Source organism: Gobius niger (genome assembly GCF_951799975.1).
Source record: "Gobius niger genome assembly, chromosome: 18".
Taxonomy (NCBI): domain Eukaryota; kingdom Metazoa; phylum Chordata; class Actinopteri; order Gobiiformes; family Gobiidae; genus Gobius; species Gobius niger.
The window spans coordinates 24,670,801-24,687,672 of NC_136869.1; the positions used below are offsets into that span (position 1 = coordinate 24,670,801).

General features: G+C 41.4%; 1 protein-coding gene across 1 annotated transcript in view; it reads right to left on the reverse strand.

The window, feature by feature from the left end:
- LOC306977553 (cadherin-7-like) overlaps positions 1-16,872 on the reverse strand; it is a 368,395-nt gene that overhangs the window by 158,345 nt on the left and 193,178 nt on the right. Inside the window, exon 3 of the mRNA XM_079575930.1 lies at positions 16,661-16,780. Within this exon, the coding sequence (XP_079432056.1) occupies positions 16,661-16,780 (120 nt within the window). The remainder of the gene's footprint in view (positions 1-16,660; positions 16,781-16,872) is intronic.

The following is a 16,872-nucleotide window of genomic DNA, read 5'->3' on the forward strand; positions in this document are numbered from 1 at the left end:
CTTTCTTTCGTGAGCTGAATGATCGCCCCGTCTCCCCCACATATGTTTTATTGCATGATAGGCATGGGATTTCGTATGTGACGTTGCATTTCCGGTCTTGATGGATGGTGTCTTTGGGTCGGACTAACAACTGTCTGAGTTTGGTGTGTGGTTTGACTGGAGTGGAGTAGACTGGAGTCTATGAACCGGGACGAGGGAGCGTACACCTTATCCCACACCTGGGAGGCCGTCCTGGAGAAGGCGCCAGTCAGTAGGGGGCGTAAGCTCTCCCTACTGACTGGAAAATCCATGTAAGCTGCCTACGACACCTCACCTCCACCACCAGGTGACGCTTCTGAGGAATATCACAGGAAGTGACCGAAACTAGTCAAGCAAGTAAACTAAACCTTTTGTCTTACTGTAAGAAACAAAACTGTAATAGTCTTAACCTAAGAAGACAGCATGCCTATATACAACAGTTCCATTTCTTGCATCTCGATGTTTAAAATACAGTGATTTGTGCTGTGTTCTTGGGACTCAGTATTTGTATAAAAGCATGAATTTGAAACAATTTAACTCTGAGTCAGGGGTGCCCAAACATTTGTCCTCAAGGGCCGCACATTGAAGTGTGTGCAGTGTGAAGGGCCAAAGACCAGTGGTCGGAGCAGGGAAACATTGACCCGGGTGCATTGAAGAAAAGTTCCCACACACCTTTCCTTAGGCCTGGACCACTCTGTCTCACCATTCAATGTCAGTCTTTGAAGTTTTTACTGTGCTGAATAATAAAAGTAAAAAATACTATCTATGGAGATGTGTGCCAATTCAACAAGAAGTCTGAGGGCCAACCAAAATTGTGGGTGCATTTGGCCCCCGGGCTGCTCTAAGTCTTTGGGACATTATTTTTAGCTGGTAGACCTTGAACATCTTAATGGTCTTGAAGTATCCCTCGGCTCTAAAAAGGTTGGTGACCCTGATAACTGAATGTGCATGAATGGGAAAAGGATGATTGAAAAAAAAAAAAACATCTGTTTGTTTTTTTAAAAAGAACCCAAATGTGTTGATAATGGACAGACCCAGGTATTAAGTTGTGGCTTCATTTTGTTGATGTATTAATTAAGAATATTTTTGGGGGGATTTAGTTTAGTTTTTTTAAACAGGCAGGTGAAAAAAAAATCTGCAAAAGAAAACACATTAGGCCTTGGTTATTCGTGCCATCAAACATTTCTGCTTAGGGCACCAAAAAGGGCTTGAAGCAGCCTTGGTTCAATAAACCAGACGAGGATTTAGATGTTGTAAAATCCTTCTGAGAAAAAAACCTTATATTCAAACGTACAAGCTAAAACAGGTCTAAAATCTCCAGCTCGCTAAACACCGCATCTTTATTTCTTTACTCTGACATTAAAACTAAGACATTAACAGGCAAAACCATCTTCAAATCTCAACAACAAAAGCAAAGACATCATTCCACTCACGCTCCCCCCCCGAAACACAAAGTCACTCTTCCCTCCTCCGTTTTTCCCGCTATAACCGCTATTGAATTTGGCCCCCCGTAATGTTGCGTCTCCGTAGATCCAATCACCTTCTCGGCGGAGCAGAGAGGAGAGCCAAGCGCAATCAGTCGTGGTCAGCGCGAGGAGAGATGTGCCCGGTGCAGAGAGCGAGCGAGCGAGCGGCCGAGCGCTTGGCGGCCGCCCAGGACGGACCCGGGCGCATCCAAGAGTGTGTGTGTGTGTGTGACAGGTTAATAAAGCAGCCTTTGTCCCACCCCCCTCTGAAAGAATACCAATGTGGGTTTTATCTACGCTCGGAGGCCACTTTTATGTCCGCGGCTTGAATAAGCAATTTCCCCCAAAACGCCGCTATATACGGCACCAACCTTTATACTTCCTCCAGATTTATGGCACATTATGCAGGGGAGGGATCGACAGAATTAGTATATTTAGTTTGCATGACTTGTCAGATATAAGTGAGCGTCCGCGCCAAATTTAGAATATCATTTCAGGGGGGGGTGGGAAGGAAGAAAAAAAACACTCTCGCTGTGCAGGCAATTTATCAAATGACTCTCTCTTTCCGAAATAGGTACAAGTCAACAGACCATTATCGAGAAATCTTTGACAGATAGTGCTCAGGCTTCTGCTTCATCGTCAGGGTTTCGTTTAAAGGATGCGTGAGAGGCGATGTTTTTAAGGAGCAGGATATACGGTAGATGTAAATAGCGCTGGAGGGAGACTAATTAAATGGTGGGCGGGCGGTGGACGGTAAAGACAGCTTTGGGCATATTTTGGACAACTGGAGGGTTTAATTAAGTTGATCATCCTCGCACATGGATTTGTGTTAATTAGGGTCAATCATCGTTTCAGACTGGAACTTAAATGAATTCAAACACTCGTTTTAGTGCTATATACTTTCAAAAATGAAAGCGTGATGTGCTGCCCGAGCCAACAAAACAAAACGTGCTGGCCAGGTGCCATTGTTCTGATTGGGAAAGGGTTCCTCATTGTGCTGTGGTTTAAGGTCCCGGGCTGCTCTCTCTGCGGGTGCAGACATTTAACTGACATTGCACCGAGATGGGATGGAGCTCGCACATTTAGCGCCGGAGAAAAAGTCCATTTATCGGCTTCGAGAGGTGAGAAACTGGTCCTGGTCCATTCGTTTCTATGGAAGGATTGTCGGGAGAATGTGTGGGAGCAACGGTTGCTATGAGGTATGATTGGACAATGGGTGTTTTGGGGCGGGGTTCTGCAAAAGGTCAACTGACTCTGAAAGCAATGGAGTACTGCACATCATAATTCATGTGCATATGCATGATGTCATCAAATGTATCAATATTGGAATATAAATAAAGGCCTTTTAAATACTTCCTTGTGCTGTTTGTATTTGTTTGGAGTGTCTGGGTTTGCTGCTTCTTGTCAGTTCCCTTTCTCAAGAGCACCTACAAATACAAACTTTTGGAATACATTTGGACACCTTTATTGTCATATTGCTGTTTCTACACAAAGTATCGGTATTGTGCCACAGATTAAGGTTAAGGTGTACTTTACTGTCCCTGAATGGAGATTCAGAGATGCTGGGTGACCGCCGGGGACCCATCTCCAGATGTGGAGCCTGGCTAATGGTCGGAAACACCTAATATGCATGTTTTGGTTACCAAATACAGCCATGCTTATACATCCATCAATCCATTTTCTTCCACTTGTCCTTTCCTGGGTTGTGGGTGCGGCTGTTGGAGCTGCCCAAATCACATTGCACCAGCCCTTATGGCTCCTCGTGCAGGTGGTGGGTCCACAGGAGGACGGCCTCATGGTTCTAACCGGGCCTGTTGGTCTCTCATAAGGGGCATCTGAACCGCTCTTTGTCTGACCCGTCACCTATAGGACCTGTTTGTCATGGGAGACCCTCGGGCACGAAGCCCCGACAACAGAGCCCCCAGGATCATTCGGGTGCTCAAACCCCTCCACCACGTTAAAGTGGTGGTTCTAGGAGGTGCTTATACAGTTGTGCTCAAAATCTTACATACCCTGGCAGGAATTTTCAATTTTTTGACTATTTTTCAAAGACACAAAACAAACAAAAACGTTTTCTATTATTAAATCATAGTGCAAAAAGAAAGACCCTGATCCAAAGTTACCCCCAATTCCTAATACTGTGTTTTGCCCCTTTAACATCAGTTCAGCTTGGAGTCTTTTGTGGTAGTTGTGGAAGAGGTTCTTTATTTTTCTGATGGTTAAAGCGGCCCATTCTTTTAGGCAAAAGCCTCCAGTTCCTGTAAGTTCCTGTAAGTTCCTGTAGGTTCCTGTAAGTTCCTGGGCTGTCTTGCATGGACTGCACATTCGAGCTCTCCCCACAGTGGTTCAATGATATTGAGGTCAGGAGACTGAGATGGACACGAACGGGACCTTCACTTTATTCTACTGGAGCCAGTGGCATCAGCGTGTAAGGATTTTGAGGAAATCTGCTTCTGACTCATGCTTTGCTTGAACAGAACATGACGACCATGTCAGTGAGATTAGCTGTTAGACAACGGTCATCACCACAATCATTCTGAACATAACGTGAAATACAGATACAATACAAGCACACAGACACAACTGATTCACTGGTAGGCAGTCCCCCTCTCTGTGCAGAGGAGTGCAAGACTAGGATAAAAAGGAACTGTCAACAGAGGTCTGGACTTCACTTTACTTCTTTGTAACTAGGAACAATGGCAATAAACGGCTTATCTTTGAGACATCTTATATCTCCAGTATGTGCTTTGGCTAATGGCTTCACTCAACCACTAACTATGAGTGAAAAAGAAAAACAATTTTTTGTGTCATCTTTTATATTGAAAACAATATACATGCAAAAACATAAAATATTCTGCCAGGGTATGTAAACTTTTGAGCACAACTGTATATCGCCATGCTTACAATATACACACTTAAGATATATCGCAACATATATATACTGTCAACCTCTGAATACCTCTTGTTGCCACCTAAGAAAAATGTTTCCGCCATTGCAATCTCCTGACTTAATATAAGAGAAGACTGTTTTTTTTTTTTTTTTGCCAGGCAGTGTGTTATCTGTGGTCTGACTTGCTTTGTATGGATTAGTTGGGCTCAGTCAAAGGCACCGTGCTACTTGTTTTACCCACTGTATCTATAGATTGTGGATACTGGATGTTACAGAACAAATCTGCCCGGGCTTCTAAGACGAATATAAAAAAGCTGCTTTGAATATTTGCTTTGAGAGCTCTGCTTTGAGATGACACACACTGGCTGGCTGAGGCTGGATGTGCACTCATTTGCAAATGTCAAACGCAATGCAAATAGAACACGGCTGGTGATCTGTGCTAACACGCTTAACAACCACTACACAAATGTCACTATCATTTACGCTCATTTACCCCGACGCTAAGTTAAAACTAATGTGAGCGGGGCTTTCAGCGGGCTTCAATTACCTCACAAATTTTTTAAAGCTGGGATGCTAAGCTAAATCAACTTTTCTGCGCCGTTAACCATTGGTGTAATGCTTTATGCGGCGTAAAAAAACAAAAAAAAAACCCGCCTTTCTTCTTCTTCATCATTCAGGCGCATTTAAAACTGCCAAATCCAGTTTCTCCAATACTGGAACGACGGCAGAGGAAGCCAGTTCAATTTAGAGTGTCTCAACTCGTTTCATGCTCTTACAAACCCCTCCGTGCATCCTGCTTCTGCAGGCGGATTTCTGCTGTTCTTCAAGAAAACAAGAGGTTGTTCAAGAGGCTTCAAATATGAAATCCACAAAGATGACTTTTTATGCAAGCAACAGACACCGGGTAGTGCTCATAGAATCAATTCATTATTCTCATTCGTGATGTTTGTGGGCATTTTGATGTGTGTACACGACCTCACAAACAGCAGGAACTTAACAGTGTGGGACTTAGCATTTAGCTGTGATATGCTAGACTCTGATGTGCTAGTTCTTGAAGCTAAATCTCTAAAGATCTGCACATGTTTTAATGATTTCTAACCTTGACATCACCTAAATGTGCCCATCCGTTTTCCATTTTCAGGGACACTTATGGTCTGATGTGATGGATTGGGGGAACAGGCCAAAACATTTGCCGAAACACTCTCATCAAACACCATTATATCAGAAACATTTTTTGCCAGATCCTCTAAAATATTTCCCGGATTGTTTACCCTGAAAAAAATGGGATCAAATTAAGCACTGTAACCATGGACACAAGTCGGTTCTGGTGCATTTTGAGCTTTTCACAGGTTGTTAAAGTGTGGTCTCCAAGCTTTTCAACACTGTGTAACACATGAAATCTGACAATATTTGGAGAAAGAGCAATTTGAAGTTAAAGACATAGAATTTTTCTAACCAGAGAAATCGTTCTCTAAAGTTTTGGGCAGTTCTCACCTCTCTCTGCTGCTCGAGTGACAATAGGGCTCATTTACATCTCATTTAGATAAGCCAAACCCGAAGAAAAGGCAAAAAGCTAGAAAAAGCCATCAAAGAAAAAAAAAAAAGGTTTGCAAACAGGTAATATATGAATAAATATCTCTTGCATAAATCAACTTCTCATAGAGCCTATACCTCTACAGCAACTAGCAACACAAATTGACAACTAGCAACGTTATCCCAACACACACACATGTGACCAGAGGGAAAGAAGAACACACACTTGTTCCCGGGTTCTCGCGACGGGGCACAAATGTAGTCGATGAGTTGCCAACTGCTGAAAACATCTGGATGGTTCATAATTTGCGATGTTTGATGGCTAAATGCTAACGGCTATAGGGAGAAACTAGCCTGGCCTTAGCCATCTCCGTAGACTCCGGACAATTATCACTTCCCTACATGTACGTCTGGGCTTGATCTCAGTGGCCGCGTTACATCGGTTGACTTTCTACCTATCATTCAGCGAGTGGGGGAGGCGGGGCTTGTCGGCGACGTCAAGAATTTGCGCCGATTTGCGGGTTGTAGTTCTGCAATGGCGGCGGATACGAAAGCAATGGAAGCTCTTCAATCCGTCCTGGCTCGGCTTCCAAATATCCAAAAAAGAAAATTGAAGCCTTGGAAATGCTCTCAAGACTTACAATTCACTCACTCGGGCGCATTACATATGTCACGACCAAACGCTAGCGGAAATCAGATCCAATCGTTTCAAAAGAGTTCACCCTCCCACCTGATAACGGAGCTCAATTGTGAAGGTCCTGACCCTTTTGCGAAACGAAGTAAGTACGAGGCTCTGGCTAAACCAGGCTAGGGAGAAACCATTCAACAGGCTAACAGACTCTGATAACCTGGAGTAGCCTACATGCTAGCGGTCCGTATACGTTAGAAATAAAAAAGAGAAACGGCGTTAAATCCTGTGACAGTAGAGTCGGTGCCTGAATGATTTAGCAACTTCCTCTTTTTCTTATTTGGAGCGAGAAAAAAAAACACAAGCCCCCCCCCCCTCACCACCACCACAACCCAAAACAAACAAACAAATAAAGTCTAAAAACACACAGAAGCGCGCGCTAATGAAAGCTACGGCGCGTGGGTTCATTAGAGAGGAAGGTCTGCTCCGAGTGAAAAACAACATCCCGGGATGATGCCCAACAGAATGCACCAGCACATGGTGATTATTACGGTATTTCAATTTTTACTGTAAATTGTTTGTTTAGCCGGGCATTTTATTTCCTTTCATTGTAGCAGAGTCTCTACGCAGTGCAAAGCATAAATAAAACTAACTTCAAACATAAGATACCGCTGCATTTTAGTGTCGTACTTTAACCTTTTAAAACCTGTGTTGTTACGTTGTTTGGCGACCGTTTTCACAGTACAGCCAGCAGGTTAACTTTTTAAAAATCTATATATGATCTAAATCAACAATGTTAGAGGGAGCAAGTGGCTTACAATAATATTCAGTCAAATGAGATACAGGCGTGAACCAATTTGAATTGACAGTATGGTTCTGTTATTATATTTTGGAGTGGCTTCAGCAGGCTTAAAGACCTCTTTATAATTCATAATTTCATAATGTATACTAAAACAGTACATTAACCATTTATTGTTATTATTGCACTGAATACCCATTGCAAATATAGCATTTTCTAGTACGCCGTATGTCGAGTATAAGTCTAATAAGTATGTTTTGTATTAACCACAATAGTAGAATCCAAAATATTACACAGTGCCTTTAAAAAGTGTGACATAGGAGAAAACAAAGGTGTGCTCCTGTGTTTGACCCAAAACATAAACATGTACAATGGGCTAAATCAAGCCCAAGGAGATGGTTTGGAGACGGTGAATGAAGGGAAATTTGAAACTGTGGCTGTGGTTTACTGACATAAATATAGAGGGGAAAAATGTATTGCAAGTTAGTTTTCACTTCTGTCATTTTATGTTCTCACATAAAAAGTACCTATATTTTCAGCGACGAAATCTAAATAATGGATCGAGTCAGGTTTGGAATTCATGGTTGGATTTCGTTGATATATTAGTTAAAAATCATTGAAACCTCAATAAATCTGGCTAAAAGACTGTTTGTTTGGATGTTGTTGCAAGTATGTAAAGAAAACCTCATTTTGAGACGATGCGACCTTAAGATTTGCAACGTCTCTGCATTCTCGCACACATCTAACTTGTTTCTGCCCATGCTGTCTCCCAGAAAGGAAATGACCATATATGGACTACAGAGTCATCGCCTTATTTCTAAATGAATACGTGCAGCAAAGCGAAGGGTGAGTTTGGTCTATTTTTGACTCTGACATTAAAACTGAGACGTTAACCCTCCCTAAGTTAATTCAGCACATTTTCTCCAATCCAGCTGTACCTCAATCTAAACGCCTCTCGACTGGAGCTTACAGACTATATAGGCCAGAGTAACGCCTCATTTGAAAGCTAAGACCTACAAAACGGATCTTTTTCAACCTCATTTTGCCTCGTTTTTTTTTTTACCCTTTTTTTCTTGAAGCTTTTTAGATTTGGGTCAAATCCAACTGGAGAAAATGTGCTCAGTTAAGGCGGGGGTTAAGAGGTTAAGGGAGAAAAGTACACTGTAAAAAAAAAAAATCTGTACATTTTAAGGTCAAAAACTGGCAGGATCCTTGTTATTCAATTTACAGTTAAGCACCGTCTCATTTGTTTTTATTACAGTTTACTGCTGTCAATCTAACACCCATTTCCAGGACAATTGTCATTAAAATTACAGTAGAAAATAATTCCAGCTGTTTTTATATGGTTTATTACTGTCAATTTAACACCCATTTCCTGTGCAATTTATGGTAAAAACTTTTAAAATACAAAAAAATCTGTATTTAACCTCTTACCCCCCTAAATGAATTCAGCACATTTTCTCCAATCCAGCTGTACCTCAATCTAAAAGCCTCTCGACTGGAGCTTACAGACTATATAGGCCAGAGTAACGCCTCATTTGAAAGCTAAGACCTACAAAACGGATCTTTTTCAACCTCATTTTGCCTCGTTTTTTTTTGGACACTTTTTTTCTTGAAGCTTTTTAGATTTGGGTAAAATCCAACTGGAGAAAATGTGCTCAGTTAAGGCGGGGGTTAAGAGGTTAAGGGAGAAAAGTACACTGTAAAAAAAAAAATCTGTGAATTTTACGGTAAAAAAACTGGCAGCTGTGGTTGCCATTTTCTTTACTGTAAAAAATACAGGATCCTTGTTAAGCACCGTCTCATTTGTTTTTATTACAGTTTACTGCTGTCAATCTAACACCCATTTCTTGTGCAATTTACGGTAAAAAAAAAACTTTAAAAAATCTGTATTGTAGAAAAAATAAATCTGTAAATTTTACAGTAAAAAAACGGCGACCACAGCTGCCAGTTTTTTACCGTAAAAAATACAGGACTATTGTCATTAAAATTACTGTAGAAAATAATTCCAGCTGTTTTTATACGGTTTATTACTGTCAATTTTTCTTTTTTTTTTTTTGTTCACTTAAAGTTTATTGTTGATTTTTACATTTTACAACAAAAAGAACATTTGCAACCCAGCGTCAGTGGTCATAGTGTATAAAGTCCGTGTATAGAGTCCATTTTCCCCATCTCTCTTCACAGATTTCTTGTTGTAGTCTTATAATATAAGTTAGTCTCTCCATGTTGTGAATTTCCTCTACAATGTCTCGTGTAATGGCTTTTTTTGACGCTGCTATTACTGTCCATTTAACACCCATTTCCTGTGCCATTTATGGTAAAAACTTTTAAAATACAAAAAAATCTGTATTTAGCTCAAAACAAAGGCTGTTTTCACCCTCAGTGCCTCGCTTTGAGGGATAATAAAGTACCTTATCCTACACCTGGATTGGTATTGTCTCTAGTTTATTGTTCATCATTACAGTCTAAAACCCCACCAGTGCCAGTCCCTCCCCCAAACTAAACCAGACCTTTCCTGTCCTGTGTGTTTGCCTGCAATGCGGTGGCTCTCTCCAGTTCATGAATTAGAAGTGTTTTTTTTTCCCTCTCCCCAAAACATCCCACTGTTCTTATGTTTGTGCGGCCGAGGGACATTATGAGCATATTATGGGATGGACACACCCCCCCCCCCCCACTCTCCAAAACCCCCCCTCATCCACCCAACGCTCGGCGCGTGAAGTGTCCGAATCGCGGCGGGGGCAGTGGCTAATGAGGCGTCGTCGGCAACAGCCCAGATCAAACGCCCCGAGACTTTACAAACTGTCTGGCCTCTCCGTCTGAACAACTTTCTTCTTCTTTCTTTTTTTTTTCTTTAACCGCAACAGTGTGACTCCCTCTCACATTTAATAAGCCCGGATACATTTTTTTTTTTACGGCGTTTAATTGTCTGTGCTTATCGCTCCTCGCGCTCGCCACTCAAATCGATAAAAGTGGTATTCTGGCAGACGCTGAGGAATGGGTATTAAGCTTTTTACAAAATGCAATCATCAGACTAAAGTGCACGGCTGGATATAAGATTTAAATCTACTGTATGTCTCCTCTCCATCTCCCTGGTATTATTCAGAGCTGTGTGTTTGGTAAACAACAGAATCTCCCGTCTCCATGAGGACTTACTCTAACCTTAAAGGCCCTATACCTGAGTTTTTTATTTCAAACAATGAAGGAGGAAGCCACTAAATTGAAATGTTGGTGGGGGCACAAACTCATCCCTAATCTTAAAACATATTTGCAGCATCCCAGTTCTTAACAGGGACAAGTTACAATATAATCTCAGAGGAACATATATGTTTAATCAACCGCAAGTACATTCTACATTAAGAAGACACTGTTTATCAAGCAAAGGAGTTAAATTATGGAATAGCTGCTGCAATGAGTTAAAACAAGCTACGTCTGTTTTTCAGTTCAAAAATATTTACAAGAGAATAATAATGGAAAAATATTTGACAGAATGAAAATTAATTAAATATGCTTCTGGAGCGGACAATGGTCCACCTGTGTTGATTCAGCGAGCGGATGGTTATTACCATTAACGTGCTGCATTTATGATTTGAAAGTGAAGGGCCGGCGCAATACATTCATTCATTCATTCATTTATTGTGTTCATTGCTTGACTTGTATGTTTTGAATGTTTTGAATTATTTGTAAATGACCAAACCGAAAAATAAACCATAATAAACCAAAAAAAAAAAGTTTATCGGCACATTTCACTACTTGCAGGGTCACTTTTCAGGGTCACTTTCACAAGAATGCTAGAAAACTCGCCTCCAAGTTCATGAAATTGATACAAATGCTTTATAATTAGATCTACAGTGTTTTCCAACAGTGTTTACAATATACTTAAGAAAGACCCAAAAAATGTCATTCCATAACTAGGAAAGAAATCAGGTATAGCTCCTTTAAGGCCAGGGGTTTCCAATTGATTTGTGACACGCAAAGCATCGATGTGAACAATTGGGAACCCTTAGAGCAGGGGTGTCAAACATATGGCCCGCGGGCCTGATCTGGCCAACGAGATGATTTATCCAGCCCCTGCCCTGTAGAGCATTAACTCCAGAGTATGTTAAAAAACAAAGTAAGTCTCTAGCCCATTCCTGTGCGGAGTTATGAATTTTTAAATTATATTCAGAATGCTCTTTGTAGCCACTAGGGGGCATTAAGTTTAAAAAAAGGAAAGAGTTCCACACGTGTCCAGCAGAGGGCACTGACACAATAACAGCTCAGGATATGAACAACACATTATAGAGCCACATGTTAAATGGACAGTCTGCCCCAGGGCGGCTGTGGCTTACCACCACTGAGTGATGAATGATGACTATGTAGTGCTTTGAGGAACTTGTGACACAGGCTTGTAAAGTGCAATACAAGTGTAAGCCCTTGTCATTAATGAAGCTACAGTTGGGGCTTTGACCAAATCACAGATTATTATTATTCATTTATTGGGAACATTTTCTCTATTACACGCGACCCGCCGTGGGAGCTGAATTTCGGCCCTCGATCCAAACGAGTTCGACACCCCTGCCGATAGAGGGCAGCACTACAATGTTAAGCACTTGGACACAAATATCAAACTTTTAATGATAGTTTTTCTATATTTATAAATAAGACTAATTTGGGTTGATTTACTCCTTCTGAAATTGACTGTGGTTTAATTTTTATATATATATTTTTTTTTACTGTAACTTAAGTGATGCCTCTGAGGTTTCTATAGACCAGTCATCATTTATTCACACGGAAAGAGGTTAAAAAACAAAACAAAAACAAAAACAAAAAAGCACATGAAAATAAATGTAAATGATGAATAATAGCCTGTGTAGTATGTTAAAATAAAGGTTAAAAGTGTATTATTTTATTATCTTATCGTTATCGTAAGCCATGTATCGCGGATCGTATCGAACCTTGAGGTACCCACAAGTTCCCACCTCTACTACTGAAATGTTGAGTCTTGCTTTATTGGGGGGGGGGGGGGGGGGTACTGTCTTTGTACCCCCCCGTCTTTGTTAATCCAGAGCACCTCAAACATGCTCAATGGGGGACATGTCATTCAAAACGCCCTCAGTAAAACGCACCTGTGTTTTACTGATTTTCTCTGCGCTGCACTGTGTGAGGCAAACGGAGGTCAAACCAGACAAAACTCTACATTTCAGAGTGTCCTTTTATTGTAGACAGCCTGAGGCACCTGTGAATGGGGACGGACAATGGAGAAGTGCTCACTAACACAGATTTAAACAACATTAGAGAGAAATGTCTGAAAAATGAGCGTTAAAACAAAAGCATTGACTATTATATTTATTTCATTTGTTTGTATTGTTATTTGATGTAGCTGTTCTAAACAACAAACACAATTGACACGATTGAAATATTTTGTAGTGGGTCCCGACCCCCACGCATGAAAAGTCGCCTCACTTTAAAACATCAGACAGCATTGTACATTGTAAATCCACAGCAAGATCACGGCTTAATTAGCTTTTTTCACATAATTCAACCACTAGCTAAAATGCCATTGCTTTTGCTGTAAATACTTCATGTCTCTCAATGTTTTTGTGAATTGGGCTAGCTAGTGCATTAGCTGCTCTTAGATTCCAGGTCTCGATCTCTTTACCAGAAAGTGTCAAATCCAAGAAAAAGACATTGCTGTTGCTATTGTAGCGATGAAAGAGAGAAAAAAAAAATACCATAACTGTAAAAGAGCAAAGTAGATTGTGGTACGCGCATGTTTTCAGCGATTGCTCAAAGTCGCAGTGAAGATCTGTCTATCTTCTATCATAAACACAGTAAAGTATACACATGTATTTACACAGTCTGGATCGTACGTATAGTGTGTAAATTACCACAGATAAAGATAAGCATGTGTGTAAGTGGAAATGTGCTTAAAGCTTCTGTACACCACAGCAGACGACACAAGGATGGATATTGTTTTATACTTCCTTGATCAGAGTAAGGACTCCCATTCAGCTTCAATCGGACAGAGACGAATTTTGGCTAAACCGAAAATATCCTTACACACAGTTTGTCTTTGATTGTGGTGCACAAGGCACTGTCTCATGAGCGTCTCAAATGTCACGTAGCGAGACATGAGGAACGTTAAATCACTCGTCTCCACTGTGACAGTTTAAAGTTCGATCGCAGCAGCATCGACGGGTCTGTTGGAGCGAGTTTCAGGCTCCGGACGGAAGTTTTGTCTCATGGAAAAGTGCAGTGTGTTTTGTTTGAAGAAATGCTTGAGACGGATCGTGGTCGCAGCGAGAGGACGGCTCACTCGGCAATAAGCATTCGGAAACATCACAGGCTGCCTGATTTCTGTGGCGGTACGATGGTTCCTGTTTTGATCTCTGTCCCCGCCTCGTGTGACCTGTGTTTTTGAGCACACCCGGCTTTAGATGTTCTGAGGATATTGGATTTCATATTGTCAGGTTTTGGTATTGGTCAGTGCTTGAACCAAAACCAACTCGACTCCATATTGGGTTTTTTGTAAAGGAAGACCAAATGTCAGACGCTTGAATCAGTTTAAATACTGCCGATAAACAATAAATAATGGACAAAAACATTTGTTTCACTTTTGTTGACTTCATTTAATCTTTAGAGTCTCCCTCCTGGAACCGCCACTTTAACGTGGTGGAGGGGTTTGAGCACCCGAATGATCCTAGGAGCTCGGTTGTCGGGGGCTTGGTGCCCCTGGTAGGGTCTCCCAGGGCAAACAGGTCCTATAGGTGACGGGTCAGACAAAGAGCGGTTCTGAAGCCCCTTATGAGAGACCAACAGGCCCGGTTAGAACCAGGAAGCCGTCCTTCTGTGGACCCACCTCCTGCAGGAGGAGCCATAGGGGCTGGTGCAATGTGATTTGGGCAGTTCCAACAGGTACACCCACGACCCGGCAACGGAAAAGTGGAAGAAAATGGATGGATGGATAGTCTTTAGAGTGTAAGATGAGCATGAGCAGAAATGAGTAACTCACAGCTCACTTTATTGATTGTCATGTGCTGTGGGACTTGGGCTGGGTACTGTTAAACGATCTAAAGGTTTGGTGCTTACTGGTATGAAAAATGAAAAGTATTAAAAGCAGGTACTAAAAAATCAAGTCTTAACGGAAGGGATTTGGTTGTTTCGGCTCAAATGAATGATAGAAATGTAAAATAAAAGGTATTTTATGTAAACAAATAAACATTATTGTTCTGTTTTCTGGTTCTAGACGACAAATACATATACTGTACTTAAATACATTTCCCCCAGGATAACTAATAATTATTTTGGTAATGAATCTGTAGATTATTTTAACAATGAATCAATTGCTTGGCCATGAAGCTTCTTCCCTCATAAAGCTGAAGTGACTCTGCTTGAGGTCATGCTGATGGAGTGAACCTGGAGTGAATGTTTAGAAGACTTTTTCAACTTTTTGATTGGAGAACCATCTTGAGACTGAGATAATTATAAAATTTACAATTAACAAAACACAATACATACCTTAACTTTACAAACAAAGCAGTTTTTCATCTAAAATGACTACATTTGCATGTCAGTTTTCCTCTTTATGAGTCTGTGAACACCAGAAAATGATGAATCTATCACTAAAAAAGATGTCAACTATTTCAATAATCAATTAGTTGTTTCAACGTTTGGCCATAATAAACCAAGTATCGTATCTGACACCTGGTATCGGTGACTACTCTGAGCCCAAGTATCGGTACGGGATAAAATGCACCCCCGCAGGACCTTTGGGAACGCCTTAACCTAATAGTGAAGGATCAACACTGACTCTTTAATGCAGTGGTAGGCAACGTCAGGCCCGGGAGCCAAATCTGGCCCTCCATCTTGAATCCTCTGGCCCTCAAGATGATTTTGAGGAATATTATTACCCAAATCAGAGATCAAATGCCTGTTCAAAACCTCTTATCCCCCGACTCTAGCCAAGCGCATTATCTCCATTTCGGCTTTACTCAAATCTAAAAGCTTCTCAACTGGAGAGCTTGGCCAGTGTAACGCCTCATTTTAAAGCTAAGACCCGCAAAACTGATCGTAACTTTTTTTGTTGCATTGTCGCAGCGTTTTTTTTGATAAACTTTTTGATGCTTTTTTTTGGTCATGTTTGTGTCACTTTTTTTGTGTCGGTTTGGTTGCATTTTCTTCACTTTTTGTCCCTTTTCTGTGGCTTTTATGTGGGATTTTCATTGCGTTTTCGTTGCGCTCGTCATGTTTTTGTCGCTTTGGATGTTGCTTTTTCATTACTCTTTACTTTTGCCGCATTTTTTGTCACTTTTTTGTTGCATTTCATCCTCTCTAACTTTGACGCTTTATTCAAGAAGCTTTTTCGATTTGAGTAAAGCCGAATTGGACAAAATGTGCTCGGTTCAGGTGGGGGTTAAGAAGTTTAAATTCTCTTGAAATGTGAAATCCCTTCGTGTTGCTTTCGCGGGTCTTTTTGACCCGCTGGTATGTTCCGGGCATTTGGATGCAAGGTGACACAAGGGGGCGCCCTTCCAACCTTCTCAGTGTAAATGTGAGTTGACTTTCTTCAGACTTAGACTTTAGGTCAGACACCATGAGTGACAGTAACATGACGCTAAATACAGTGAGCTCTTTGTTGCCAGTAAAAAGGCTGAGGCCTCGTTGCTCTTCAGTCACAGACTGAGAAGTGAAGAAGGAAGTCATGGAGCTTCTGCTTTAGACAGAACTTCAGAGTTCTGCTGCATGTAAGAGGCATGTCATATCATATCAAATGTTGTAATCTGTAAAGCACTTTGTGATACCTTTTCGGTATGAAAAGCGTTTTATAAAGTTTGATTGATTGATCATATTCTGAAACTCTAATCTGTGGTAAAAACATAACATATGGAAAATAGTTATTACAATTACAAAAAGAAAATCTGAAAATCATGTATCTAATAAAAATGACTTTGAGTTTTTTTATTTACTCTCATTCTAAAAAAACAAAACTGAGAAGGTTGGAAGGGGGCCCCTTGTGTCACCTTGCATCCAAATGCCCAGAACATACCAGCGGGTCAAAAAGACCCGCGAAGGCAACACGAGGGCTAACGTTTCTGAAGACCCATTTAGGTCAGACCTGATGTGTAACACTGTTATTTGTCGAAAGTGATGCTTCACTTCTAGCGACAATTGGAGGGTCCGGGCCTTGGTCTTTGGACGGTGAAGAAAAACGTCCCTACACCGAGCAAACTTGCCCACCCCTGCTTTAATGAAGGCGTTGGATCATCTGCATTGGCGCAGACTCCTGGGCAGAGCAGGCGTGGCCTCTCCGATCGGCGTCATGGATTCAAAAAACAAGCGTCACATACCGGTCTTGGGCTCCACGGAGAAGTAGGGCTGCCCGTGGATGATGCTGTAGACCACCCTGGCGCTGTTCCCGTAGGTCGGGTCGTCCGCATCTGTGGCTGCCACTTGTACCACCATGGTCCCTGCGGGGGAGAGACAGCCCTTCATTAGTTTCCACGACAACGCGCCGCAGCCGGAGTCAAACAGAGCTAAATGTGGAAGGAGTTGTCATATC